This window comes from Gymnoscopelus microlampas (assembly GCF_963454915.1).
Source record: "Gymnoscopelus microlampas genome assembly, contig: SCAFFOLD_31, whole genome shotgun sequence".
NCBI classification, from domain to species: Eukaryota; Metazoa; Chordata; class Actinopteri; order Myctophiformes; family Myctophidae; genus Gymnoscopelus; species Gymnoscopelus microlampas.
Genome location: NW_028155810.1, coordinates 217,570 through 245,000, shown reverse-complemented (window position 1 = coordinate 245,000; position 27,431 = coordinate 217,570). Strand labels below are relative to the sequence as shown.

Below are 27,431 nucleotides of genomic sequence, written 5' to 3'. Positions count from 1 at the left end.
TTGAGTTGCCGATTGACTGAATCAGGGTAAGTTTTTGCTCGTGTTTATTCTTATTAATTTGTGTCTTTGTAATTCATAATTGTAGAAAATAGGTTAAAAAGAATATTCATCCAATAAAGTAGCTCCAATCGGAACCTCTCCCTCCGCTGTATAGCTCCGAGATGGAGTCCCACGCAGCTCGCTGCTGTTTGAGCAGGACATTTTCGAATATTGTCCACTATGCATGATTCTTACGCTTTTCCGCACATCGTATCCAAAAATTAAAGGTTTTCTGCACTGCTCTCAGATGTTTGAAGCTCTAGCGGCAAAGAAAAATCTAACTGACGGGTTGAAATAAGCGTTTGAATCGCTTAAAATGTCAGCCTGTGGCCAGTCAATCCCCGTCCGCTCCCGTAAGATTGCATTGAGAAAACATCATAAACATGGCCACAGGGTGACATTTTATGCGATTTAAACACTTGTTTCAACCCGTCAGTTTTTTTTTAATTATTATTCTCCCCCTTTTTTGAATGTGAGAGCTTAATAGGCCTGTAAAGTTAATGTAAAAATACATACGGCTATGTAAATAGAGCATGTTGTCTTTTATAAAGTGTCGGGCTTTGGGGGAGTGTAGGCTAATCTACGTGATTGATTGATTATTTTAAAAAAGTTTGCAGAAAAAAGCACACGAAAGTACAGTTCAATACAAGGTCGGGATGTAGAGTGTGCATCATGTGCTAAAAAGTTTGTTAGTATCTAAGCACATGACTGTATGTTTTGTTGTGTCCTGTTTTTCCGCAATCCATGATCCATCGTTATAGCCGTTGCGCGCACACCCCAGGCTGCGCAGCCCAGAGTTTGGTTTTATGGAGTTGAAGCCTATACTTTCATTAGTGGGAACACTCTGAGCCCCCGACCTCACGTCTTAAATACAAATTTTGACCTAAATGTAAAATAATCCACCAGATGGAAAATTGAGACGTTTGCAGCAGTTACAGGGAAGTGGTGACCCATTGACCCAGAAAGTTTTATTATGATGGATTTCCATTGGCAAATCCCCACACACACCAGAAATGTTAAAATGTTAAGTGTAAGTCTGAGTTTCATGTTGCTCTCTCTCCATCTCTCTCCTCTTGTCCACTGACTGATCTTACTCCCTTCCTACATTCCACATGCCAGCACAGGTTCACACAAGCATAAAGGGTTTCTGTAAAGTGTGTGTGTGTGTGTGTGTGTGTGTGTGTGTGTGTGTGTGTGTGTGTGTGTGTGTGTGTGTGTGTGTGTGTGTGTGTGTGTGTGTGTGTGCGCGCGTGCGTGTGCGCGTGCGTGTGCATGTGCATGTGCATATGCATGTGTTATGGCAAGTGTGAAATGTTTTAATATGTAATTCCATTATTCTATTCCATCTGATTTATCTTTTTCTCTTATGTGAGGCTCTGTGCTTGAATCCAAAGCTAGGGTGTGAGTTAACACCTTGCCCTGAAGGCCTGTAACCCTTTTGAACCAGGGGCCTGTTCCTCAAAAGGTGAATAAACTAAGCCTGGACTTAAGCCAAATCCAGACTTGACAAAGTCGGGTCCATATAAGCCTCGTTTATTCCGTTCCTCGAAGCAAAGCCAGGCTGAAAAGGAGCGACTTTGTCGAGCTAGGCCTTGTCAAGCCAGGCTATGTCCAGCCAGAATAATGAAGCCAGGCTTCACGTATTTCTATAAAAGACCATGAAAGTTGATAGCAGAATCCTTGAACTTGACCAATCATGGAGTCCAAAACCAGAGCGGCGTTCCTCTCTGTGGCTGAACAGAAGCATTGCAGCAGCTCATGAAATCATACAAGGAAATAAAATGTATTATAAGCGAGAAAGGAAACGCGACCGCAATAAATAGATCCAGGGAGAAAGCGTGGCAAAGTATTGCAAGCACACACAGAGTGTGTGTGTGTGTGTGTGTGTGTGTGTGTGTGTGTGTGTGTGTGTGTGTGTGTGTGTGTGTGTGTGTGTGTGTGTGTGTGTGTGTGTGTGTGTGTGTGTGTGTGTGTGTGCGCGCGCGCGACGGGACGGGACGGCAACGGGACGCACGGGACGGGGGGTTTCCCGCGACTGGGGGGCGCGACGGGATGAGCGTGGGACGGGGGGACGGGGGACGGGGGACAGGGGGGGGACGGGGGGGGGGGGCGGCGGGACACGCAATAACCCCACATTTGCAAGACCACTTTGGTAGAGGTTTGGGTTGTGTAGTTACCTTGCCATCATGATGTAACTCCAAAGGTGGACAAGAAATAAAAAATAATTTCTCCATTGACTAGAAATTGATAATTTAAAATATGCTCCTAATATTTTTAATATATATATAGACATAAATATATAGACATTTTTTATAATATTAAAAAAAAATCTGTTATATATTATCAAACATCTAACAACAATATGAACTATAGTGTTAACTGAGTGACAGTCAGATGAGTCATTGTGAAACAATTATGATTCATGGTCACACACTATTTCAGTAATATAATTAATTTGATTATATCTAATTTTATTTATTTCGTTTTATTTGAATGCAAGGTCATTAAAATGAGTCCATATTCAAACACATGTGTTGAATTAACTGTGGAAAAACTTGAAGAACAAGGCACTGGATTAAGTAAGCTTGGCTGTTAGCCTGCTCCTGACCAGGCTAACTTCACAGCTAAATTGTCATGGTAACTAAGGTAGGCTTGCTTCAATTCTCTTTTGAGGAATCGGGTCATGGCTAAACTTAGCCAGGGTGAACTGGCTAAACTAATCTTCAAGCTAATTCAGGTTTTGAGGAACCGATTCAGCCCTAATCCTGGCTAAATGAAGCCAGGATAGGTGTTAAAGCCAGGCTTAAGCTCTAATTCCCTTTTGAGGAACAGGCCCCAGGTCCTGTTGTCCTGTTTGTATATATAAAGTGACATAAGAGACATATAGGGATCTTTGGGAGGATGCGCTGACAGAGGACACAGGCACAGGGGAGGTGCACTCAGATGCCTTTCTAGACTGAGATGCTGTCTGCTTGCTTGATCTTCTTCTTTAATAAACATAAAGATATGCATTCACCTTCTGCATGGACAGTATATTATTTTTCCACTACAGTGTGTGTGTGTGTGTGTGTGTGTGTGTGTGTGTGTGTGTGTGTGTGTGTGTGTGTGTGTGTGTGTGTGTGTGTGTGTGTGTGTGTGTGTGTGTGTGTGTGTGTGTGTGTGTTGTCAAATTAATTTGGAAAATAAGTAAACATTTGTAAACAGCTGCTAGTTATTGCAATAATGTCTGGGTCAAATATATTCCTACTGCAGACATTCTGACTCCTAGAGACAAATTTGCATTTGTTTGTTTGAAGGACATTTTGGCTGGGTTGTGGCTGGGGGGTAGGAATAGATGAAAGATAGGTAATTTTCTGCCCCTGGCTGGAACAAAGGGAATTATAATCTTCTTTATTTTCAGGTGTTTATCGATGTTAATGAAGCTGTTGGGCTGGAGGAGGGATCGCACTATGTTGTCATTTTGGTGATGGGAATATAAAGGCGGCTTTCCATATGCATGGCCTCACCCTACTCCACACCACACCGCCCACTTGTGCCTTGGTTTCCACTACAATGAAGTGGGTAGAGTGGTGTGTAAGTGGTACTAAACTGGTGCCTAAAAAGTACCCAGTCCTGGGTAGGTCTGAGCTAGGCCAAGCGGGGCCACGTGCACAGGTGATTTGCATTTGTATACAGGACAGTTGGCCACTCACCTACATTACATTGTTAGGCAAAAATTTACATTACAAATGAGTGTGAATGACCGGAGTCTGCTACCCATACCTGTGGATTTGAGCGGGGGTACTTTTGTGTAATGGAAACGGTAGATATTTTGATGTGGTGTGGTGTGGTGTAGTTCAATTCAATTCAATTCAATTTTATTAAAGTGTCAAATCACAACAAGTTGTCTCAAGACACTTTACATGTAGAGAAGAGACCCGACAATCCCACCCTGAACAAGCAATTTTTGCGACAGTGGCAACGAAAAACTCCCTCTTAACTGGAAGAAACCTCAGGCAGACCCTAGGTTCTAGGGTGGCGGCCTTCTGCCTCGACCGTGTCGGGGGAAAGAGGACAGAGAGAGAGAGAGAGAGGGAGAGACAGAGGAGAGACAGAAAGAGATATAGAGACAGAGGAGAGACAGAAAGAGATACAGTGCAGGTAGTAATAGTAGCACATATAATAGTGTAAGATATATATGATAGTACAATATAGTACAGCAATAATGTGTATGTAGTATATAATGGTATAATATAAGAATGTTAAGATAATATACAGTATATATAGTATAGTGGAATAGTGTAGTGTAGTAGAAATCCACGGTCGTGCTCCATGGAGAGGCCCGGTCCGCAGTCACAGTCTTGAGCCGCAGTTGGGGGTCCGTAGTGACAGTCCATGGACCTGCGACGTGGGAAATAAAAGAAACTCCGGGGAGCGGGTCCCCGGTTGTAGAATTAGTGGCAGGCCTTACTAGAGCGTGAATCCGTACAGGGTTAATTACGATTGTACCATTGTACCATTGGGACACAAACCCACACAACCAAAGGGAGGACGAGAAGAGAGAGGACGAGCGGAGAAGGGGGGGGCAGGGGAGGGGAGAGAGGATAACTATAGGGTGACTGAGTCTATAGCTTCGGCTATAGGCTTTATCATAGAGAAAGGTTTTTAGTCTAGTCTTAAATATACAGAGTGTGTCTGCTTCGCGGACTGAGACTAGGAGATGGTTCCATAGCTGAGATGCCTGAAACTTAAATGCTCTGCCTCCTGTTCTAACTTTTTTGGGGTTTCCTGGAGCCGTAAGCATTTTTTCATACTGTGGGCGCAGTGGTGTTCTGGCTGGTTTATAGGGCTCGATGAGTTCTTTGAGATATACTGGTGCCTGTCCATTGAGAGCCTTGTATGTGAGGAGGAGAACTTTAAACTCGATTCTGTATTTAACCGGGAGCCAGTGCAAAGAGGCCAATGAAGGAGTGATATGATCTCTTCTTGTGGTTCCTGTCAGTATGCGCGCAGTGGCATTCTGGACAAGCTGCAGGCTATTTAGGGACTTACCTGGGCAGCCTGATAGTAAAGCGTTGCAATAGTCCAGCATAGAAGTAACAAATGCGTGGACAAGTTTTTCTGCATCATTTTGGGACAGAATGTGCCTAACTTTTGCAATATTACGCAGGTGAAAAAAGGCATTTCTTGAAATTTGTTTTATGTGGGACTGAAAGTACATATCTTGGTCAAACGTGACACCCAGATTCTTCACAGTGGCCCTGGAGGTCAAGGTAATACCATCTAGGGTAAAATTATCATCGGCTAATTTATCTCTGAGGTGCTTGGGGCCAAGTACAATAACTTCAGTTTTGTCCGAGTTGAGGAGTAGGTAATTACGGGTCATCCAACTCTTGATGTCTATAAGACATGCTTGAAGTTTAGCCAGTTGATCTGTTTCATCTGGCTTCATTGATAGATATAATTGTGTATCATCTGCATAGCAGTGGAAATGTATAGAGTGTTTCCTAATTATCTCACCTAAAGGAAGCATATATAGAGTAAATTGTATTGGTCCAAGTACAGAGCCTTGTGGGACTCCGTATTTAACCTTTTCGCGTAGTGAAGGTGTATCGTTAACGTTTACAAATTGAAATCTGTCAGACAGATAGGACTCAAACCAGTTGAATGCAGCACCCTTAATGCCAACCAGATACTTAAGTCTCTGCAACAAAATATGGTGATCAATAGTATCAAATGCAGCACTAAGGTCCAACAGAACCAGTACAGAGAGAAGGTTATTATCGGATGCAATCAGGAGGTCATTTGTGACCTTCACCAATGCCGTCTCAGTGCTATGGTGTGCTCTGAATCCTGACTGGAAAGCTTCAAATAGCTTGTTGTTATGTAAAAAGTCACATAACTGCTTGGCGACTGCTTTCTCAAGGATTTTAGAGAGAAATGGGAGGTTCGATATAGGTCTATAGTTAGCCAAAATGCCTGAGTCGAGAGTAGGCTTCTTGAGGAGGGGTTTGATGACAGCTACCTTAAAGGACTGTGGTACGTAGCCCGTCACCAGAGACATATTGATCATATCGAGTAGGGATGCACCAACCGGGGTCAGGACCTCTTTAAGCAATCTAGTTGGGACTGGATCCAAGAGACAGGTCGTTGGTTTGGAAGATGTGATCATTAAAGTGAATTCGGAGAGCTCGACACACACACACACACACACACACACACACACACACACACACACACACACACACACACACACACACACACACACACACACACACACACACACACACACAGGGGTTTCCTAGTACTATGAGTGCACTTCAAACTAACTCTTTCATCGAAACAGCAAATAGGTCAAATTGAAAAGAAGAATATCGCAAGAAATAGAAACCAGTTTCCCCTCTACAAACTGTGGTGACAACTGTTTCTATCTAGCAATGTACCACATTATCTCAACATTAATGTTTATGGCTGAGTTAGTCAATTAATTCTCTGCCCTCCATCTACAGCTCCCACCTACTGCATTTTTTTCCAGGACAACTGCCTACTTCATCCACCGGTATGACAGAGGCGGTTGTCTCATCCCAGCCTCCTATATTATTGACTCGGACAAGCTGGTTCCAATGGCACTGGTTGTCAAGAAAGGTCGAAAATGGTGGCAGAGGCCTAAGTACCGCCCAACCGCCTTCACCTTCAGTGACATATTGAAGGGTAAATCACCACTAAGCCCAGGTATGTCCTACACGGAGATGTACTGTAATGTGAAGGTACTTAAATGCTTCTATAGATCTGTGTTATGAAAACTAAGGTTAGCTGATGTTCATAGTTCATGAACATGTTCATGTTTATAATAAATAAATTAGGATTATGTACGATCTCGTCACCTTGCTAAACTAATGGCCTACGTCATTTTTTTGAGGAAAATTATATTTTTTCCTAAGTCAGCTCCTCACGACACTGGCCACCTCTGGTAAAGTTGCCTATCTCTTAATTGAAAAGGATCATGCTGTTCCCTCCCCTTTTAGTGTAATGTCCTAACACCCTAGTGTGACTTAGGCCAAAATAGGCAATCTTTTTGGCAATAAAGAAATTTGCCAAAAAGTGGCCTAAGTCAGATTTAATCCTATTTAAATCTCTTATGTTACATAACTGACAGACAGTGTTATTTTCATTTTAATGTCATAATTTGTTATAAAGGTTTTGGGTTAAATGATTAAGAAATATTGTATAGTTTTGTTTTGGATCAGTTTTTTCTGAAAAACTTAAAGAAATTACTTAGGCCATTAGTTTAGCAAGGTGACGATGTGAAAGTTGATACTTTTTATAAAAATTGTGACCATCCTTTGTGGTCTCATTTGGGGTCTATGTCCAGGGGTGCACATAACTGGTGCGCAGGTGCGCATGCGCACCCAAAATAAAAAATGCGCACCACATCAGGCGACGCGAGGCGCTTTTGCGCACCAACAGCTGGGACAGGAATTTCCAAGCTTTTATTTTTTAGCAAAACTAAAAAATAAAAGCCTGGAGATCGAGGCTAGGAATTTACTTCCTGAAGCCACACTCACAATCACTCTAAAGCACCCGTCGGCCCCATGTACAGCCATTAGGCACAGGGGTAGAGATATGACTCGCGTCGCCTCGCATCGCCTCGCATTGCCTCGCAGCGTGCACGCAGCCAGCAGCGGCTGTTAGAGGCACTCGTCACCGATGATGAACGCACCGTAATGGTGCAAAGTATGCCGTGAACGTCCCAATCTGGCGGATAAAATCAGCGCAGCAGCACAGGGAATTTAGAAGCAGAGCGTCCTTTTTTTCTCGCCCCCCCCCCCGTTGACAAAACTGTCCGGGCTGAACCCCCCCCGCCCCCCCCCCCCGTTGACAAAACGGGACGGGCGCCATGCGCACCAAGTCACATGTCCAGGTGCTCTTCTGCGTACCAGACCTAAAAAGTTATATGCACCCCTGTCTATGTCGTCACTCAATCAGACACAAGCAACCATGCATTGCACACACTCAGTGGTGTAAAGTAACTAAGTACATGTACTCAAGTACTGTACTTAAGTACGCTTTTGAGGATTTTTTACTTTACTGGAGTATTTCCCATTTCAATACTTTTACTTCTACTCCATTACGTCTCAGAGGCAAATGTTGTACTTTTACTCCACTACAATTATTTGACAGCTTTAGTTACTAGTTTCTTTGCAGATTTTGATCAATATTACTAAACATGCATGAACCACTTCAGCCCTATATACATTTCGGCCATCTGAAAATAGCCCATTTTCTGAGTACTTTTACTTTTGGTACTTTAAGTACATTTTGATGCCAATAATTGTGTACTTTTACTCAAGTACATTTTGAATTCCGGACTTTTACTTGTAACAGAGTATTTCTATATTGCAGTTTTGATACTTTTACTTAAAGGTAGGGTAAGTGATTTTCTTTGGTTAAAATAAGTGTTAAATAGCTCTATATTCTGATAGAACTCATTGCTATAGAGTGTTTGTTCAGTAAAAGGAGTCTCCTTGTCTCTCCAGCTCTTTATAAAACAGAAAATGCATTTTCGTTTCAGTTTAATTTCCAATTTTATCCAATCAGGATAGAGAACTCAATCAGGATATAGATTAAACAAGTGGAATTGGAAGTGATGACACTAAGAAATGAGCAGACAACATTGGAACTGGAACACTATAAAAATGAAGCTTAAAAATGGGTACTTTCTGAATGCCTGAGATTTTTGACACCTACCGGAAAATGTATTTTCTGTTTATTAAAGAGCTGGAGAGACGGGGAGACTCCTGTTACTGAACAAACACTCTATAGCAACGATTACTATCAGAATATAGTGCTTTAACCTTTTGACAAAATACTTTTTGTTTTAACCCAAAACTATCACTTACCCTACCTTTAAGTAATAAATGTTAGTACTTTTTCCACCACTGCACACACTTGGTATTTGCTAACATCCATTATCCCATCAGCTATCTCTGAGACAGACTTTGTTTACTACGAGGGGGATATTGTCACGAAAGGAAACATGAGCGCAATTGTAATCGGTGGCAACATGCATAAGCACACCACCTACAATCTCGGCCAGCTCAAGAAAGAGAAAGTGGATTTAAAGAAGCTGCATTGTGACTTCAAAGACAGGTTGGTTAAACAATTTGAATCATTTTGCTTTGATGTGATATTCTGTATATTCTGTGTGTGTGCTTGTGTACTTGTGTGTGTGCGTTAATGTGTGCGTGCGTGCGTGCGTGAGAGTACACACACACACGCACACGCACGCACGCACGCACGCACGCACGCACGCACACACACACACACACACACACACACACACACACATTAATGCTAACGTACATTCTGACATATTCTGACAAATACAACCTTGTCTCACATCCCGTCGTCTTCTCTGTGCCAGGAAGGTGGACATGCAACATTGTCAGGTCCGGCGGCTGAAGAAGGGAGATGTTCTGGCCTTGCTGACAGAGAGAATTATCACCACCAGTACCTGTAAAATCACTGAAAAGCGCAGCTTTAAAGGGAATATGGAATTCCGTCCAAGCAGTGTGCCGGTGAGCGTTAAACACACAAGTAGATTTACTTTTAAAAAAAGTTACTTAAACATGAATTGATTTTATTGGTTATTGCTGTCTCTTTTGTATATGCAGAGCGACTTCCCTTATTTTACTGGTAACTATATTTTGTCTGTTTTGCCTTTTTTGCTTTAGTTACCTAGCATAATTTTAAATATTGTCTGTTTTTATTGTATTCATTTTGAGTGGACCCCAGGAAGACTATAGCGACCATGCTTTGTGGAAGCTAATGGGGATCCTAATAAAGAATAAAGCGTGAGTGTAGTGGATGTTGGATACGGTATGTGTGCATGTGTATGTTCATTTCAGTTCACGATGGTGGTGTTTGTGACCATGCAGGTGTGTCCTCAGGTGTTCAAGGAAGGGGACTGTGTTGACGGCATTGTTCAGTGGAACACAAATTATTCCATCCCTCCTGGCACTGTAATCGCCTACAGCCTTGAGGAACTAAAAATCCAGCATAATGGTGTCTTTGGTTAGTGTGTGTGTGTGTGTGTGTGTGTGTGTGTATGTGTGTGTGTGTGTGTGTGTGTGTGTGTGTGTGTGTGTGTGTGTGTGTGTGTTTAAATATGAAGGCTACCGGATTACTGTTTGCAATGTGTCTCATTGCGGTGATAAAGCTGGCTTTTAAAGCAGCTTTACCGACCGGTAGAATCTATCAACAGAGGTGGTGTGTGTATGATCCTACGCCAAAACATCCAGCGGGGAGGGAATGCACCAGACCAGATTTTGCAAACTACCTTCGACCACTGTCATCAGACGAGTGGATGCTATTCCAAAATGAGGAAAGAAGCTTTCGAAAATCACTGGACACTAAACGCCCCGAGGACAGACGTAGCTTTGCCTTTTCTGGCGAAACACCAGCAAAATGGATTAAACTGATCGGCATTCTTAATGGATTATACTTTAAAATCGGGACTTTTACTAGTCACCACAAGGATGGAAGACCATTCGGGCTGCCCTTGCTGAAGTATACTCTGCGAGTATTGAAAAAGTTCCCATTGTTTAGTCCAACTTTCCGCCGAGACAGGTGGGCAGAGATAAACTGGCATATTTGTGGCAACATAGGAAATCAAAAGCAATTGAGATTATCCTAAACAAGAGCACATATCCAGACCCCCCACCCGCTGTCAATAATGTGGAAGTTGTGCAGGAGTATTACTCTGCCAAATGTAAAGAAATAAATCATGCCCCATTAGACGACGCGCCCTGGCAACAATCACTTGGCCTTGATCCACCCGCATACTATCCAGAGACTACGCTCTTTACAGATAGGGAGGTGGAAGTAGGCTGTTCTTTTGATCTGTATATGGACATTTGCTTCACATCCAAACTCATGAAATATCAGCCTTTGGTAGAGTGCATCAAGTCACTTGGATATAACTGCCAGTTCATTGTGCTTGTGTTCGGAAGTCTGGGGCATGTCCACAGACTCGCGCTACGTGGACTGCAACTTGGAGGACTGCAGAAGGTCGCTGCAAAAAGACTGGCCAAGTACTGCTCAGTCTATGCAGTGATCGGCAGCCTCTCTATCTGGAAGAGGCGGTGCTTTGTCTATCCTTGAGTCGACTAACATTCTCTGATATATATTGTTGCCTGGTGCAAAATTATAATCACTGCTCTGCATGCATGTTATTATCCTACTGTGTTTTATATTGCATAAAGTGTCTGGCCATGCCTTCATTTGAAACCCTCTTCAAAAAATGTTTGGATCTTGTATGCTACTGTATTTTGTAGATCCAAATAAAAGTATTAAAATGTGTGTGTGTGTGTGTGTGTGTGTGTGTGTGTGTGTGTGTGTGTGTGTGTGTGTGTGTGTGTGTGTGTGTGTGTGTGTGTGTGTGTGTGTGTGTGCGCGCGTGCACTTGTGTGTTTGTGTGTGTGTGTGTGTGTGTGTGTGTGTGTGTGTGTGTGTGTGTGTGTGTGTGTGTGTGTGTGTGTGTGTGTATGCGCGCGCGCATGTGTGTGTGTGTGTGTGTGTGTGTGTGTGTGTGTGTGTGTGTGTGTGTGTGTGTGTGTGTGTGTGTGTGTGTGTATTTGTGTGTGTGTGTGTGTGTGTGTGTGTGTGTGTGTGTGTGTGTGTGTGTGTGTGTGTGTGTGTGTGTGTGTGTGTGTGTGTGTGTGTGTGTGAGTGTGTTTGCTTGCATACGTGCATGTCAGAGTCAGAATCACTTATTTAGGCCTGGTACTGTATATACTGTATGTATATATGGAATATGTTTCATTTGTCAATAGGTCACAATGTGACCAACAAGTGCAACTATTCTGACATCTCAAGTGCAGGGGACCCCAGAGGGCCCTAAATGCGGGGGGCCCCTATATCAGATGGCACTGATGGCTATCACTGCCATTGGTGGCATTTCACAAAGTGTTATACTGGTTATCTCTCAGCCAATTGCAGACATGTGTAAGATAATGTTTCTGTGCATGTGTGACTGTGAATGTCTCTGTATGTGCGTCCATGCTTCTGTGTGCCTGTTGTGTGTTTGTATGTTGCTGTGCGCATGTGTGTTTATGTGGGTATGCGTGTATTTTTCTCAGAGCTATATGCCTGTATGATACTGATCTCTCTTTTTTTGTTAATTCTTTTGTTTTGCCGAATGGGTTCCCAGATTGGTATAGTGCTGATGGAGGCATTGAGTCATATTCCTTTAACTTTGAGGAGGAAGGACTGGTGCTTGGTAAGTGACTCATCTCACTCACTCACTCACTCACTCACTCACTCACTCACTCACTCACTGTTGGCAGTCATCTTGTGGGAATTATGGTCAAATTAATCCAGATTTTCAGAAGAGACACTATTGTAGTCATTCAATTATTTTGTAGTTTAAATACTTCCCTTTAGGAATGAACTGCAACATTTAATTTTATGTATCTCTATCATTTGAAATGACATTTTGACATTTTATTTCCTTTGCTGCAGAGGATATCAGATGATGTTAAAGTTAAATGCATTATGTCATCTTTTAATCTCACTCTGTAGATACAACAGAGTTACAAGAGCTTCCCCTGTCGACTCGTCCTGCTCTGTTCCAGAGGTTCTGTGAAGTGATGAAGGACAGAGATGCTCTCTCGGATGTAGAGAACACTGTGAGTGACACAGCAACACTTTTATGACTACAAGCTCTCTATATTACCATCCACATCTGTCAATCCACCTACAATCTGGGAACCCATTGTCAAAGAAAAGGGAAAAACAGCGCCCTCTGCAGTGTTTTACCGTTGCATTTGACTCTGGGGGTAGCGCATAAATAGAGCGTGGCCACAGGAAATACACCCGTTTGGTTGGCCCTCAGCCCTCCTCCTCCAGTGGTGCGCCTATGTTTTCATTCCCGCTAACAACATTTCTCCACGGAACACTAATACCATTTCTCCCACGGAACATGGATCGTTTTGGTTATAAGCCCACTTGTTTCTATGATGGAAGAACAAGTTAAAATGTTACTAATTTTCCATGGTTCTGTCGGCTCCGAGGACGCTATTGTTAAATGAGTTTGGGTTTGTTTCCAGTGGGAAGCGAACGCACAGATGTAAATCTGTGCTTCCTGATCTGAAGGCACGCCCACTTGTAGGGCAATTTTCACACGTTCTGAACGGCCCTCCCGACAGATGCAGTAGCGCTGCTCTGAATCTGTTCTTGAGAGATGAATCCACCTGTTGTTGTGACTGTCTCTCTGTTAATCTGTCTATCTCTTTGTCTTTCTTTCAGTTGAAGGAGTGGTGCGCAGGTGATGTAACAGTGGAGACTGAACAAAATGTGTCAGTCTCTTACGACAGCTCTGCAAGTGCCGTTTTGGACCTGCTCAGACCCTACCTGATCAGATCTGGCCCAGACAGTCACAGTGATGGCACTTCAGGTGGACCTCTGACTGCTGTTCATCTACTGGTCAGAGCCATGGAAGGTAGGGTGCCTCATAGACAGGAAGATATGACTCACACAAACCTTTTAGTAGGAGAGGAGATTGTTTGAGAACTCACACAGTTCTTACTCTATGAGCGTAAGGCCCTGTTGAAAGCAGCTGACTATAGCTGCTTTGATGCACATCATTCTGTGTCTATATGTTTTTTAAACTTCTGCATAATGTAATCTAAGTTCTGTATTGTGTATTTTTGTAGGGTTACCTGATGAAGCACTGATCCTCTTGAGCGAGTGCAGTACTGATGTTCTGAAGGCCTTCAATGACTTGGTCAGTCTATTATGGTCTGTTTGTCTCTCCTCCGTATCTAATTTTGTGGACGATACTGACTGATCTCTTTGTCTGCCTTTTTGCTTGGTCTGTCATATCCTTCCCACAGTTGATCATGCTAGATCTAAAGGATCAGCAGAAAAGCTGCTCTCCTCTTCCCCTGGAGTCCCTGCCGCTCCCCCTACAGGATGAGAAGGCTTTCGACTGGGTGCAACAGCTGCTCATCACATCCAATGTGAACCTCAAGAAAGAGGCTGGAGGGCTGTTAGCAGAGAGAGAAAGTGATGCAGGAGTGATGCCACTGGTCCTGTGTGTCACAGTGCAAGGCCTGTCTTATCTCTGTGATCATCAAAACTAAAGTGTGTGTGTGTGTGTGTGTGTGTGTGTGTGTGTGTGTGTGTGTGTGTGTGTGTGTGTGTGTGTGTGTGTGTGTGTGTGTGTGTGTGTGTGTGCATGCGTGCGTGTGCATTCACGCGCATGTTCACACAGCACATGCACGTGTGCACACCTCACATGCATGCAGAGGAGTTACAGTTATTGGCAGAGATGAATTGTAGCCCAGAAAAGGGCAGTGCAGGTTAAACCAAGGGAAGACCAAAGGCGGGTGATGAGGATATAGTGGTTTATGGCACTGAGGTCGATGAGGATGAGAATGGAGAGGAAGCCGGAATCGGCAGACAGGAGAATGTCGTTGGTGACCTTTATGAGAGCAGTTTCATTTCGATCCGGAAGCCGGATTGAAATTATTTGTCCAGGTGAGCTTTTAGCTGGCGTTTGAGGATTTTGGAAGGGAAGGGGAGGTTTGAGATTACCTAGCCTTGGGTCAAGACTATCATATAGATGTATTTTTATCGAGTCTGACATTTGCTTACGTATCTATGATAGAGAAATAAGCGGATGTACTTCATGTTCTAGTTTTCATCGATGTATACGGATGTACTTATATAAGTTAGTGACAAACCTTTCTGATTCTTGATGGATGCAGGTGGAGGATTCCATGCCAGAGGTTATGGAGGTCGGGTGTATTTTGGGTGAAGGGGTGAGTGGGTGGTGAGAATAGAGTGGAGGCAGGTTCAGAACCTGGGGTGGTGGTGGAGGAGGTGGCCAGTTAGTGTGTAGGGTATGGTGTCGATCTTTGATTGAAAATATATATGGCATCATAACGTACTGTATTTGATTCATAATTGATTCATATCACATTTCCTACATGACGAGACTAGTGCAGCACTGCAGCTTAGCCGTGGTGGAAGGAGTACTCAGATATTTTACTTATGTAAAAGTACCAATACCACAATATAAAAAAATACTCTGTTACAAGTAAAAGGCATGTGTTCAAAATGTTACTTGAGTAAAAGTACAAAAGTATTGGTATCAAAATATACTTAAAGTACCAAAAGTAAAAGTAATAAAATGTTTGAAAATAGCAGATCTTCAAGCTCACAACGCGTCGCAATGCGACACATTGTGAGCTTGTAGATCGGCTATTTTCAAATAGCCTAGGTAAAAAATAGGGCTAAAGTGGTTGATGTATGTTTCATAATGTACTACTTTATGTTTGCAAAGTAACTAGTAACTAAAGTTTTCAAATAATTGTACAATATTTACTCTGAGATGTAGTGGAGTAGAAGTAAAAGTATAGTCAATTGGAAATACTCCAGTAAAGTAAAATTACCTAAAAATTGTACTTAAGTACAGTACTTGAGTAAATATACTTAGTTACTTTACACCACTGGACACTGGGTGCACAGAGATATACAGAGATATAATCACGGATCTGGTAGCTTGGTGTGCAAGCTTGGAGGAGAGAAAAACGGTGACGTTGTAACATGTGAAATAGTGGAGAGAACATTGCAGTACATGGGCCTACCATCACTTTATTTTCGTATTAATTATCTTAAGCTTTTGTATTTTTGCAAGAGAACATGATGTATAGGGTAATCTGATACATTGTATTTCATAGATCTTAGATTAAATCTATTTCTTGAATGTAATTGTAACACACTATGCCACCCTTTAGTTGAACTGAGTTAAAGGGAATAAGCAACGGATAAGCTTTCCCCCAACAGGTTGTGAAATTAATTTTCACATACTGGAGTGTTGAGCCAGGCAGGTAATGTTCAAAATCCATGGTTGGGTGTTTTAATACAGTTTAAAAGAACAGACATCACAAACAAATTGACATGCTGCAACACCAAACAATAGCCCCACAAGCCTGCTTGGGGAACAGGGCTAATATACACATGAGGGCTGATTACAAATGAGATACAGCCTATGGATACAGCTGGGGAAGACATGAACATAGAACCATGAAAACTAGAACAATGAAATAACCAGGGGTGCACATAACTTTTTAGGTCTGGTACGCAGAAGAGCACCTGGACATGTGACTTGGTGCGCATGGCGCCCGTCCCGTTTTGTCAACGGGGGGGGGGGGGTTCAGCCCGTCCCGTTTTGTCAACGGGGGGGGGGGGTTCAGCCCGGACAGTTTTGTCAACGGGGGGGGGGGGTTCAGCACGGTGCCCACCGGACAGTTTTGTCAACGGGGGGGGGGGGGGGGGGGGGGGGGCGAGAAAAAAAGGACGATCTGCTTCTAAACTCCGCCGATTTTCGCCGTTTTTTTTCTCACGCTGTTAGATAAAGCCTACAAGGTTGGTGCCCTGTGCTGCAGCGCTGATTTTATCCGCCAGATTGGGACGTTCACGGCATATTTTGCACCATTACGGTGCGTTCATCATCGGTGACGAGTGCCTCTAACAGCCGCTGATGGCTGCGGCAATGCCGCAGCCATCAGCAGGCAATGTCGAGGCGACGCGAGTCATATCTCTACCCCTCCGCCTAATGGCTGTACATGGGGCCGACGGGTGCTTTAGAGTGATTGTGTGAGTGTGGCTTCAGGAAGTAAATTCCTAGCCTCGATCTCCAGGCTTTTATTTTTTAGTTTTGCTAAAAAATAAAAGCTTGGAAATTCTTGTCCCAGCTGTTGGTGCGCAAAAGCGCCTCGCGTTGCCTGATGTGGTGCGCATTTTTTATTTTGGGTGCGCATGCGCACCTGCGCACCAGTTATGTGCACCCCTGGAAATAACATCTTGAAATACAAGACAAGTAAAGTCTGTGACATGACATCTGTATTGAACAATTGGTTAGAAGAACAATAGACATTATTTAGAAGAACACATTTAAAATGTAGCTTCTGCAGAGCACGGTGCACTGACAACCAGCTATAGGGACTCAAAAACTCAAAAACAATGGACACAAGACTGTTATTCACTCGGCAATGCACAAATCCACCTAGTTGTTTCACACTTAATATTGCAGTACAGTTTGTTCCGGTTATGTTTGTAACGTCTCGTCACCATTTGGTTCAGAGACGGTATTGAACTTGCATGTTGATGTGACACATGTGCACAATACCCCATGTCATAGCCATATTCCATTCTACAAATACAATATTGTAGAATATATTGAATTATTGTAAAGTTTGTTGACACATGTGCTATCTATATGTTGAATTACCTGTTATAAACCTATACCTGTTATAATAAATGTGTTAAACACTAGTTGTTTATTTTTTGTATTGTCCAAGTATATTTTCACATTCTTCTTATTTATTGAGAACACTAACACGTTTCGACCTCAGCCTTCCTCAGATGAAAAAAAAGTGAAGGTGTAGGCCCCTCTTTTTACCGCCCCCCCCTACACAGGTGGGGATGATAATGTGTATACATTATCATCCCCACCTGTGTAGGGGGGGCGGTCCTTGCTTGACAATCAGTTGAATTGATTGATTGAATACTTTATTAGGTTTGCAAATGAATAACAGTACAAGCACAGTCAGACATCTGGTCTAAGAGCATAACACAAGAGGGTCCATGAGGACTATTCAAGTCATCAACATGGCATACAATATAATACACATAATATAATCAATAAAATGCACCATATCACAACATATTGTTGTGAAGCAGAAAAATCACAGATCCAGAAAATATCACAGACACAATATTTCTTTTTTAGACATCACAGAGTACATCATGGTTGAAATGATCTAAAAGAACACAGAATGACCACATCAGGGACTCAAAAATACACACATCAGACACAAATGCATAGTGACCTCAGATACTTCAAATAACATTGTACATGTCCAGTAGGTGTCTTTGTGTTTCAAAACCCACAGGATATTGGAGATAAGAGTAACAGTACACATTACTTGTTTATAAGAAGGGTTTGTAGGAGAAATCATCGTTTAAGGCCTGTGGTTGCATGGTGTTGAGTTGATAAATCCAGAGCATTTCCCTCTGAGATAATATAACAATTTGGGGAGGTTACCCCCTCTAGGGGCAGTAACCTGTTCAACCCCTACAAAGCACAGAGATGAGGGTGAACCATTTGCCTCAAGGTAGTGTTGTTCAGCAATGGCATATTCAATATTGCCCGTGCATTTAGCAGTTTTGTGTTCAGATATCCTCACTTTTAGCCATATTTCTGTTTGGCCAATATATGCCTTACCACAGAAACAGGAACCACATTAGTAGAGTAAGAGTTACATTCACTGCAAGAAAAGAGGCATTAATGGGCATTTTTGGGCATTTACAGTTGCTCAGTGAACCCGCAGTTTGCTGGTGTTTTTGTACGTCATTGGAAATTTACAGTTGAAAATGTTTACTGTGAAATTCGTCTATATACTTTGGAAATCAGTGATTTACCGTTCCTCTGCCAGACAAAGACCCAGCAGGAGACTGGCCATTTCCTTTGACATCCAAATTCACTCTTTGTTTAAAGAGGGGGTCTCTCTCTCCCTCTCCCCATTACCAAAGCAAAAATGGAACAAAACAAAACTATACTTTTCAATGTTTTTGTTAAGGGCTTAAAAAAGGGGGAGCGTACTCAAGTTCCCTCAACCCTATGTTCCCTCAGCCCTATGTTCCCTCAGCCCTATGTTCCCTCAGCCTTATGTTCCCTCAGCCCTATGTTCCCTCATCCCAAAACAGTCCCTATGTTCCCTCAGCCCTATGTTCCCTCATCCCAAAATAGACCCTATGTTCCCTCAGCCCTACTGTATGTTCCTTCAGCCTTATGTTCCATCAGCCCATGTAATATTATAATGTTTTGTTTTGTCTTGTCTGTCTTGTCTGTCTGTCTGTCTGTCAGTATCGTGTCAGTATCATGTCAGTATCATGTCAGTATCATGGTCAGTATTATGGTCAGTATCATGTCAGTATCATGTCAGTATCATGGCCAGTATCATGGTCAGTATTATGTCAGTATCATGGTCAGTATCATGGTCAGTATCATGTCAGTATCATGTCAGTATCATGGCCAGTATCATGGTCAGTATTATGTCAGTATCATGGTCAGTATCATGGTCAGTATCATGTCAGTATTATGTAAATATCAGGAGTGGTTATTTGCTTCAGTCATCAAAACGATTTCTATAAGTTTAGGTTGAAATGGATAAAATAAAATAATTTACCCATCATTTTCCTATGACTGATAAAAGTATCAAACTCCCTTTTTAATACAGTATCTACTGTGTTAAAAAGTTTCTGGGGGAGGACCCCCCGCCATATATGTCCAACCCGTATTCAATTGACTGTATAATGTTCATGTCTGTATATCAGAACTTTTTTTACTCATTTAAATCCCCCTTTAATTAATTTTTTATTTTTTATAATAAGCTAAGTTTTACATGGCTTATTATACCTTTAAACTCGTTTTTTTGGTAATATAGTTGTTTTGGATATCTACAAAAGCTCTATATTAGTATAGACATGTATTATTATTATTATTATTAATATTTTACTTTATTAGCTATGATAAAAGTTCAATAGTTAAATAGTTCACTGCAATGATCAGTAATTCTTTGCAGCTGTTATAGGTTTCACAGCTGTTTGAATTTGAATTGATGAGAAATTATCAATATAATAATTTGAATTGATGAGAGAAACAATACATATAGTTTAATGTGTCTTAGCTGACCAGGTCAAAGCAATTAAGTTTGGCCAATCATGTTGCCCAAGCATCATGGTCAGCATCATGGTCAGTATCATGGTCAGTAGCATGGTCAGCATCATGGTCAGTCATGGTCATGGTCATCATGGTGAAGTTTTCCTTGTGACATAATTTACACGTATGCGTACCCCCAGAACATATGCTTTCAACACGTACAATTTAAGGTTACGTGGCGCGGCTACGACGCCCCGCGGGTCCGAAAGCCGAAATCCGGGCTCAAAAAGGGTGGAAAAAGAGCAGATCCACAAGCTTGTAAAAGCCTGTAAAAGCCTGCTGTCGTGGGGCGCAATACCACCGGAGACCACAGGTGGTGCCGTCCCCGGTCCATGGTCCCTCAGGGGTCCATGGACCACCTCAGTGCCCGGGACGGTGTCTCCCGGGGCGGGTAGAGCGGGCGCGTGTGAACCCGGCACTGTGCCGGGAGGCACTGGGCTCCCTGGCCCTTCCCCTGTGTGAAGGGGGAAGCCAGGGAGAAGGGCCGACTGGTGCCATCGGATAGGTAGGGACCATGCCCAGGAAGAGGCACCTTCCTGGGGGAAGCGATGGGGCTAAGTGTCCACATGGAGCCAGGGACCCCCGGGGGTCCCCGGTCCACCTCCATGCCCAGGGACGGTGGCTCCCAAGGCGGGTAAGGGCGGCCGGAGGGGACCCCCGGGGTTCCCCGGTCGTGGGTCTGGAAAAGGGACAAAGTCCTGCCGTGGAAAAAGAGCAGATCCACAAGCCTGGATAGGCCTGTGGTGGCCGCGGGGCGCAATACCGGCCGTGTCCACAAGGCGGCGCCCTCCCAGGTCCATGGTCCCCCCCAGGGGTCCCCGGCCCACCTCCGCGCCCAGGGACGGTGGCTCCCGGGGGTAGAGCAACCGAGTGTGAACCCGGCAGTCTGCCGGGAGGCCCAGGGCTCCTGGCCTCTCCCCTGCTGGAAGGGGGAAGCCAGGGAGAAGGGCCGACTCGTGCCATAGGATAGCTAGGGATCATGCCCAGGAAGAGGCACCTTCCTGGGGTAGCGACGGGGTGGCAAAGACCCCCAAAATCATGGTTCTTTGAAAAAAAATGATTTTTTTTCTAAGTGTCCGCATGGCTCCAGAGGTCCCCGGGGACCCCCTGGAGGACCCCCGGCCTAAATTTTTTTTTTAAATCGGCTTGTCGATCTGGGCTTTTTCGGGCTAAAACGGCCGGTACCTCCCGGTCCGTGGGTCGCCCGGGGCCGACGGAGGGCTCGTTGGATCCGGGCCGGGGGTGCGCACGCGTCGGTTCCCCCCCCCGGGCCCCTGGGTGGCTGCCCGGGCAAACGGCGGCCGAAAAACCTGAAAAAAGCTCCGGAAGGCTCAGGAGCTTTAGGGCTCGCGGCCTCTCCCATGCGTGAAATTTCGCATGGGGGGGAAAGTGGCCACTTGTGCCATAGGGTAGCTAGGGACCATGGCCGGACATGGTGCACCATATTCGGGGGCGTCCCCGTGCCTCACAGGGCCATGGATCCTGGAGGTTGCAGCCTGAAGTGTTGCAGCCTCAGGTCGCCCTGGGCTCCGTGGCTCTCCCCTGGTGGAGAGGGGGAAGCTACGGACAAGGGCCGACTGGTGCCATAGGATAGCTAGGGCGACGGAGCCTCGTCTGGGGCTTGCCCTGGGTCTCCGCGTCGTACCTCCCTGTCCCCTCCCCGTGGCCCAGAGGAGTCCCGCTCATCCCTGCCTCCCTCCTGTGAAAAAGTCTCCCGGTCGGGACGCCCACTCGCTCTAGAACGTACCTGTGGAGCTTGGCCGTGGCGATGCCCGACGCGAGGCTCCGTCTGGGGCGGCCCGGGTGGGCCGAGCGGCGATGGAGGTTCTGGGGTCCACCATGGCCCCCTCTTTTGAAATTCTCTCCCGGTACAATCGGCAACTTTTCCCAGACCGGATATGTTGATCCGGCGTGCGGATGCTCGGGACGGATGGCAGGCCTGCCCGAATGCAGGGCCCGCCGTTGGCCACGGTGGCCACTCTAGTCAAAGCACTGTGTTCCGGGAACCACGCCGCCTGCAAGGGCCGTGGAACCCACAATTGATTCTAACCGATTGGCAATCGTAGCCCGCCTCTTGCAAGGGCCTCGCTGGCACCTCTAGTGCACCTCTGGTGCACCTCTGGTTGCTCGGCAGACGCTGCCGACCAGGCGCGGAGGGACCACGTGCAGAGAGGCCCCGGCTTCCTCCGCACTCCTCCGCGGCCCACCCCGGCCTAGCGAGACCGAGACGCCCCGTCTGCCCTAGATGTCCTGCCACGGACCGCCCGAGGTCCCCTCAAAGGCGCGCTCCGGAGACTCCGTTTCTCAAACCCTGCTTGCGTCGCGTACTCCGGCGACCGACCAAACAGCTGCGTACCACGGGCGCCGATCCCCCGTAACATGCCGTCGACCTGGCTAGGGGGCAAAGGAAGATGTGGTGACTGTCGCAGTGCACGCCGGCGGGAGCTCCCGCCGCCCCTCTCACGGGGGGCCTTGGCGGTCTCCGCGGACCGGCAACCCCACGGTGCGCGCCCAGGTGTCTCCGTGGCGGAACAGGAGGCCTACCTGGTTGATCCTGCCAGTAGCATATGCTTGTCTTAAAGGGTGCTGCAGACTAGTCTGAGTTGGGCGTGCAGTCACTGCCAAGTGACCACGCCGGGACAGTAACTGATATGGGTGTAGACAACATAGGTGGCGCACGCAGGAGTTGAGTAAACCAAAGTTCACGATTGTAGACCCACAAGGCAAGTTACCTTGATGGGGTTGGGGGCGGGCGAACTTGACATGAACCTGCGAGCAGCTACATATCTATGTGGGTTGTGCCCGGCGCCGCGGTTGTCCCGCAACTCAGCAGTGGCTGTGCCCGAGTTAATTGAACGAGATTCCCACTGTCCCTACCAGCTACCTAGCGAAACCATAGCCAAGAGAAATGAAATCAGCTCAGACCATAGAGGGAAGAAGACAATCTTCAGCGAGGAAACAAGACCCTGCTAATGGGCGTGATAACTATTGCGGCACCGCTTGTACCACCAAGTACCTGCGGTCTGTAGGCCGCGGGACCCCCCCCCCCCGACTTATTGCCCGCCGAGGGGTGCTTAAGCGTGGGTACGCGGGACCGGCCGGTGAGCCGGGCCCGACGCGCTAAGTTCAGAATAGTCCCAGGGGCGACTATTCTGGTTTGTACCACCAGGTCCCCGCGGTGCTTGGGCCGCGGTCTGTCACTTCACTTAACGCCCGCTGAGGGGTGCTTAAGAGTGGGTCCACGGGACCGCCTGGAGAGCCGGGTGTCCCCCGGAGGCAGGGGAAGATAGGGTCTAATTTGGGATGAGGGAACATAGGGCTGAGGGAACATAGGGCTGAGGGAACATAGGGTCTAATTTGGGATGAGGGAACATAGGGTTGAGGGAACATAGGGCTGAGGGAACATAGGGACTAATTTGGATAAAATAAAATTGTTAGGGATTGAGGGAACATAGGGCTGAGGGAACATAGGGCTGAGGGAACATAGGCATGACCCCCTTACAACATGTTTCTCGGATTCTACAGTGCACCTGACTCGACAGCAGATACACTGTTTTCATTGATCAAAGACATCTTTCTACGTTTTAATTTGCCTTTTGAACGTGTGCAAGGATGTTGTTTTGACGGTGCAGCTAACATGTCTGGGCGAATCAATGGTGTCCAAGCGAAACTCAAAATAGAGTGCCCAGGGTCCTTATATATACATTGCAGTAACCATGCATTGGACCTTATTCTGCAGGAGGTCGCGAGGGAAGTGAGACTAATCGCTGATGCATTAAACTTTGTTCAAGGAGTTTCGGTTGTTATCCGAGAATCATCCAAACGCAAAGCTTTGTTTCAGTCTCTTTTTGGAACAGAAGAGGTGGTGTGCAATATGTTGGGGCTATGTCCTACTCGGTGGTGCGTTCGGACCAATGCCATCTCACGAGTTATCTCATCCTACTCAGTACTTCTCGAGACTCTAAAAGTGTTGGCGCAAGACAAGAAGGGAATGCGGGGTGACACTCGTGCCAAAGTGTCTGGACTGTACACACAGGCAAAGAAAGGATCTACAGATGTGCCACTTCAAAACTTCACACGTTACTGTTCTTTCCCTGAAAGTGGCCTGAAAAGGCATGTTTTCCTCCCTGTTCTGCCCTTAAAATTGCACTGTTTTGCCCCTGAAAAGAAGTTGTCACTAAACCCCCCCGTTTTTCCCTTCAACAGACACCCATATGCATGAGAACAAAAGAATGTGTGTTGAGAAGGTGTCAGACTCATTATGAGGCGAAAGGTGATTTGAAGAGTTGCTCAAATTAATTAGCATCATAAAAGCAGTGATCATCAAAATAATTCATCATTTTACATGCCCTTCTTTGTCCCTCTTATTGCCCTGGGAATCCCCTGAAAATGTACTGTCTTGGCGATGGCAGGACATGTGAAGTTTTGAAGTGGCACATCTGTACATATTTCGGCTTGGTGTGCTGTGAAGCTATTTTTGGACCTTCCGAGACAGTGGCCAGAACTCTCCAGAGCCCAAAGATCACTGCTGGTGCAGCCCTGGAATGCATTAAGGTCCTTGAGCAACAGATGCAACGACTGAGGGGCGACGATTCAGTAAATGATCTCATGGCCAAAGTTAACACCTGCGCAGCCCTTAACAACCTTGTGATGCCCAAACCCACGAGCTCCAGGACGAGCAAAACCCCTTCCCGTTTTCGCCACACCACTGAACCTGAAACTGTGGTGGAGTCAAGGCCAGGACATGGACAGTGGACACCTCACTTTTATGAAGCCCTGGACTTGATCAACTCCGAGATAAAACGAAGATTCGACCAAGAGGGGATGAAAGTAGCTGCCCAGAGAGAAGCCACCCTTATTGCTGCAGCCAATCTAAAATTTTCAGGACTGGATGAAGTTCAAATCCCTGAAGAGATTGATCGATCCCGCCTGGAGCGACAGCTGCACATGCTGGGAGATCTGACCAAGGAGAAAACGATACAATCTACCCAGGACGTTGCCGAATTTCTAGCCGCACTACACTCAGAGACAAGGCAAATGTTTAAAGAGACTGAGATGTTTGTGGAACTTTGTTTGTGCCTTCCTGTGTCAGCTGCCTCATCAGAAAGATCATTCTCCAGCTTAAGACGACTTAAAACCTGGCTGAGAAGCACCATGAGCCAGAAGAGGTTGACACATCTTGCTATGATGAATACGCACTGTGATATCCTGGACAAGTTGGACATACCATGCCTTGTTAAAACTTTCATCAGCAACACACCAGAACGAAAGGCTACGTTTGGTGCCGTGTGAATCAAGGTAAGATGGCTTTATTTTATGCTGTGCAGCTCATGTCTGCAGCCTGCATAATAGTTTTTTCTTTGTAACAATGCTGCAGTTGCTGCTGTGCATTTACTTGTCCAGTTAACCGACAGCATCTTTCCTTTTTTCTTCTCTCTCCTACACAGATGCAGCGAGTGTCTCTCTCTCTCTCTCTCTCTCTCTCTCTCTCTCTCTCTCTCTCTCTCTCTCTCTCTCTCTCTCGCTCTCGCTCTCTCCCCCTCCCTCCCAGATCTCTGCCTCTCCATTGAATATTATAATATATTATTGTATTGTACTACCCGAGCACTTTCCTGTCACTGTTTAACTGATTGTCTATGTATGCGCCGTCATGCAGCAGGACTGTTTTGTTGTTGTAATTGAATTACGGCAGATGGCCAGTGGCCATTTAATGTGTGCATTTAACTGCATTATGCTGCTTTGTAATGCGTAATTTACGCAGGACCTGTGTGTTTTAGTTTTTTCTTCTCATGATGCCACTGTAAAAATACAAGGAGCACTGGAGCAGGACGTGTTATTAGGCTGATTTTTTTCTTTGAAACATTGTCTGCCGCTGTGCAGTTTCAGTTTGTCTGTATGTAATAATAGCATACTCGTTTTTTTTGTAATGTGCCATCAGCGTGCCATCATTGTTTGCTTTTAAACTGCTTTTAGTTTAGCTCGAATGTTAGTTTCTGGCAATGTGTATTGTTAAAAAAAAAAGGTTATTGGTTATGAAAGCAGTGACTATCCGACTGCATAAAAAAATGCTGTTTTTGAAAGGAAATGTGTTTAAGAAATGTGTTAAAACCGAAATAAAATAAAGGAAAAAAAGTGCCAAAACCCACCCAAACCCGACCATTTTTAGACCCGAACCCGCAAAAAATCGCGCGCGCGCACGTCAAGCATGTTCAAGCATGTTCCCCCCGATGCTCAGCCCCCCTGGCTATTAAGTACTTCCCGCGCGCCTGTCAGAACGTCTCACCAGCCAGTATTTCAGTAGGTCTGGTTGCTGTGGAATCTGCGAGTGGGATTTTAGCTGTCATTTCCTCTTTTTCTTTGGCTTCAAACATTTTGAAGACCATCCGTCGTACCAGCTAGCAAAGTGCTGGTACAAGCATACAAACTCACTGCTGTGCTGCTGAACTCTCGTAACCCCAGCTAACAGCCAATCAGCGCCTATTTGCTCGCGCAGGGCACTCACACACACACACACACACACACACACACACACACACACACACACACACACACACACACACACACACAGTCAGTCAGTCCACATGCATAGCGCTGCATGAAGGAAAATTCTGACTCGTGGTCGCGGTAACTCGCAGATTAATGGCCTGACCTACAAATTATATTTTGGGGGGGAAAATGGACCGCGGTCCGCCTGTTGAGTAGGCCTACCCCTGAATTGAAGCATCAAATAATATATATATATATATATATATATATATATATATATATATATATATAGATATATATATAGATAGATAGATAATAAACAGTTAAGCAGGGAAACAATTCATTACATTATTTCAATAAGTAGTAAACTAAAAGGGAATAAACAACTTAAATGCACTGCTTATAATTTCAGGAATAAACAAATAAATAGGTGTGAATCACTCAATTGGTGCATCCAAATCAAACATAATGTGCAGTCCATATCATAACGTGGCACACACACTTATGTGCGCTCATTAACTCCCTCTGGGAGAGCAAACGTCCTGATGGCCCACTTGACATCAAAGGGAGTTGGGATCGAAGGACTTACGGTGGGCCATACACTACTGCCATTCAATCATGATTGATTGAGCTGATTGAGATGACATCATGATTTCTCCATGAGTCTTTGCTTTCGAGGAAAAAACAACAACAATTTAGTAGGTGTGGATTGCTTCAGTCAATGAATCAACAGCGGGGCGGTCGTTAACTCCCCACTGACATCAGACAAACTTGATGGCCCATTTGCGCACACATAAAAGGTGATTAGGATCAAAGGCACTTAGTTTGTAGACAGACGCACAAGGCATGAATGGATGACAGTGATCGTAGGTTTCGGTGACTGTCTTGTTTGTAGCGAGCTGTGTGCGGCCGGGGAACAAGCGGCCATTAAATTATGATTATTTTGATTATTATGATGATGATGATGATGATCATTATTATTATTGTTATTATTATTATTATTATTATTATTATTATTATTATTATTATTATTATTATTATTATTTTTTATTATTATTATTATTGTCATAAAATAGCTAAACAATCCATTTTACGCACAGCAGCCCAAATACAGGTCATGCCAGGTCCGGACAGT

At 44.9% G+C, this 27,431-nt stretch overlaps 1 protein-coding gene across 1 annotated transcript in view; it reads left to right on the top strand.

Moving 5' to 3' along the window:
- The window catches only part of LOC311041235 (uncharacterized protein), a 254,350-nt gene that overhangs the window by 128,105 nt on the left and 98,814 nt on the right, over positions 1-27,431 (top strand). Inside the window, exons 10-18 of the mRNA XM_084086139.1 lie at positions 6,528-6,750; positions 9,000-9,168; positions 9,443-9,596; positions 9,957-10,092; positions 12,230-12,298; positions 12,601-12,707; positions 13,327-13,519; positions 13,734-13,804; positions 13,914-14,169. Of these exons, the coding sequence (XP_083942265.1) occupies positions 6,528-6,750; positions 9,000-9,168; positions 9,443-9,596; positions 9,957-10,092; positions 12,230-12,298; positions 12,601-12,707; positions 13,327-13,519; positions 13,734-13,804; positions 13,914-14,162 (1,371 nt within the window). The 3' untranslated portion in view covers positions 14,163-14,169. The remainder of the gene's footprint in view (positions 1-6,527; positions 6,751-8,999; positions 9,169-9,442; positions 9,597-9,956; positions 10,093-12,229; positions 12,299-12,600; positions 12,708-13,326; positions 13,520-13,733; positions 13,805-13,913; positions 14,170-27,431) is intronic.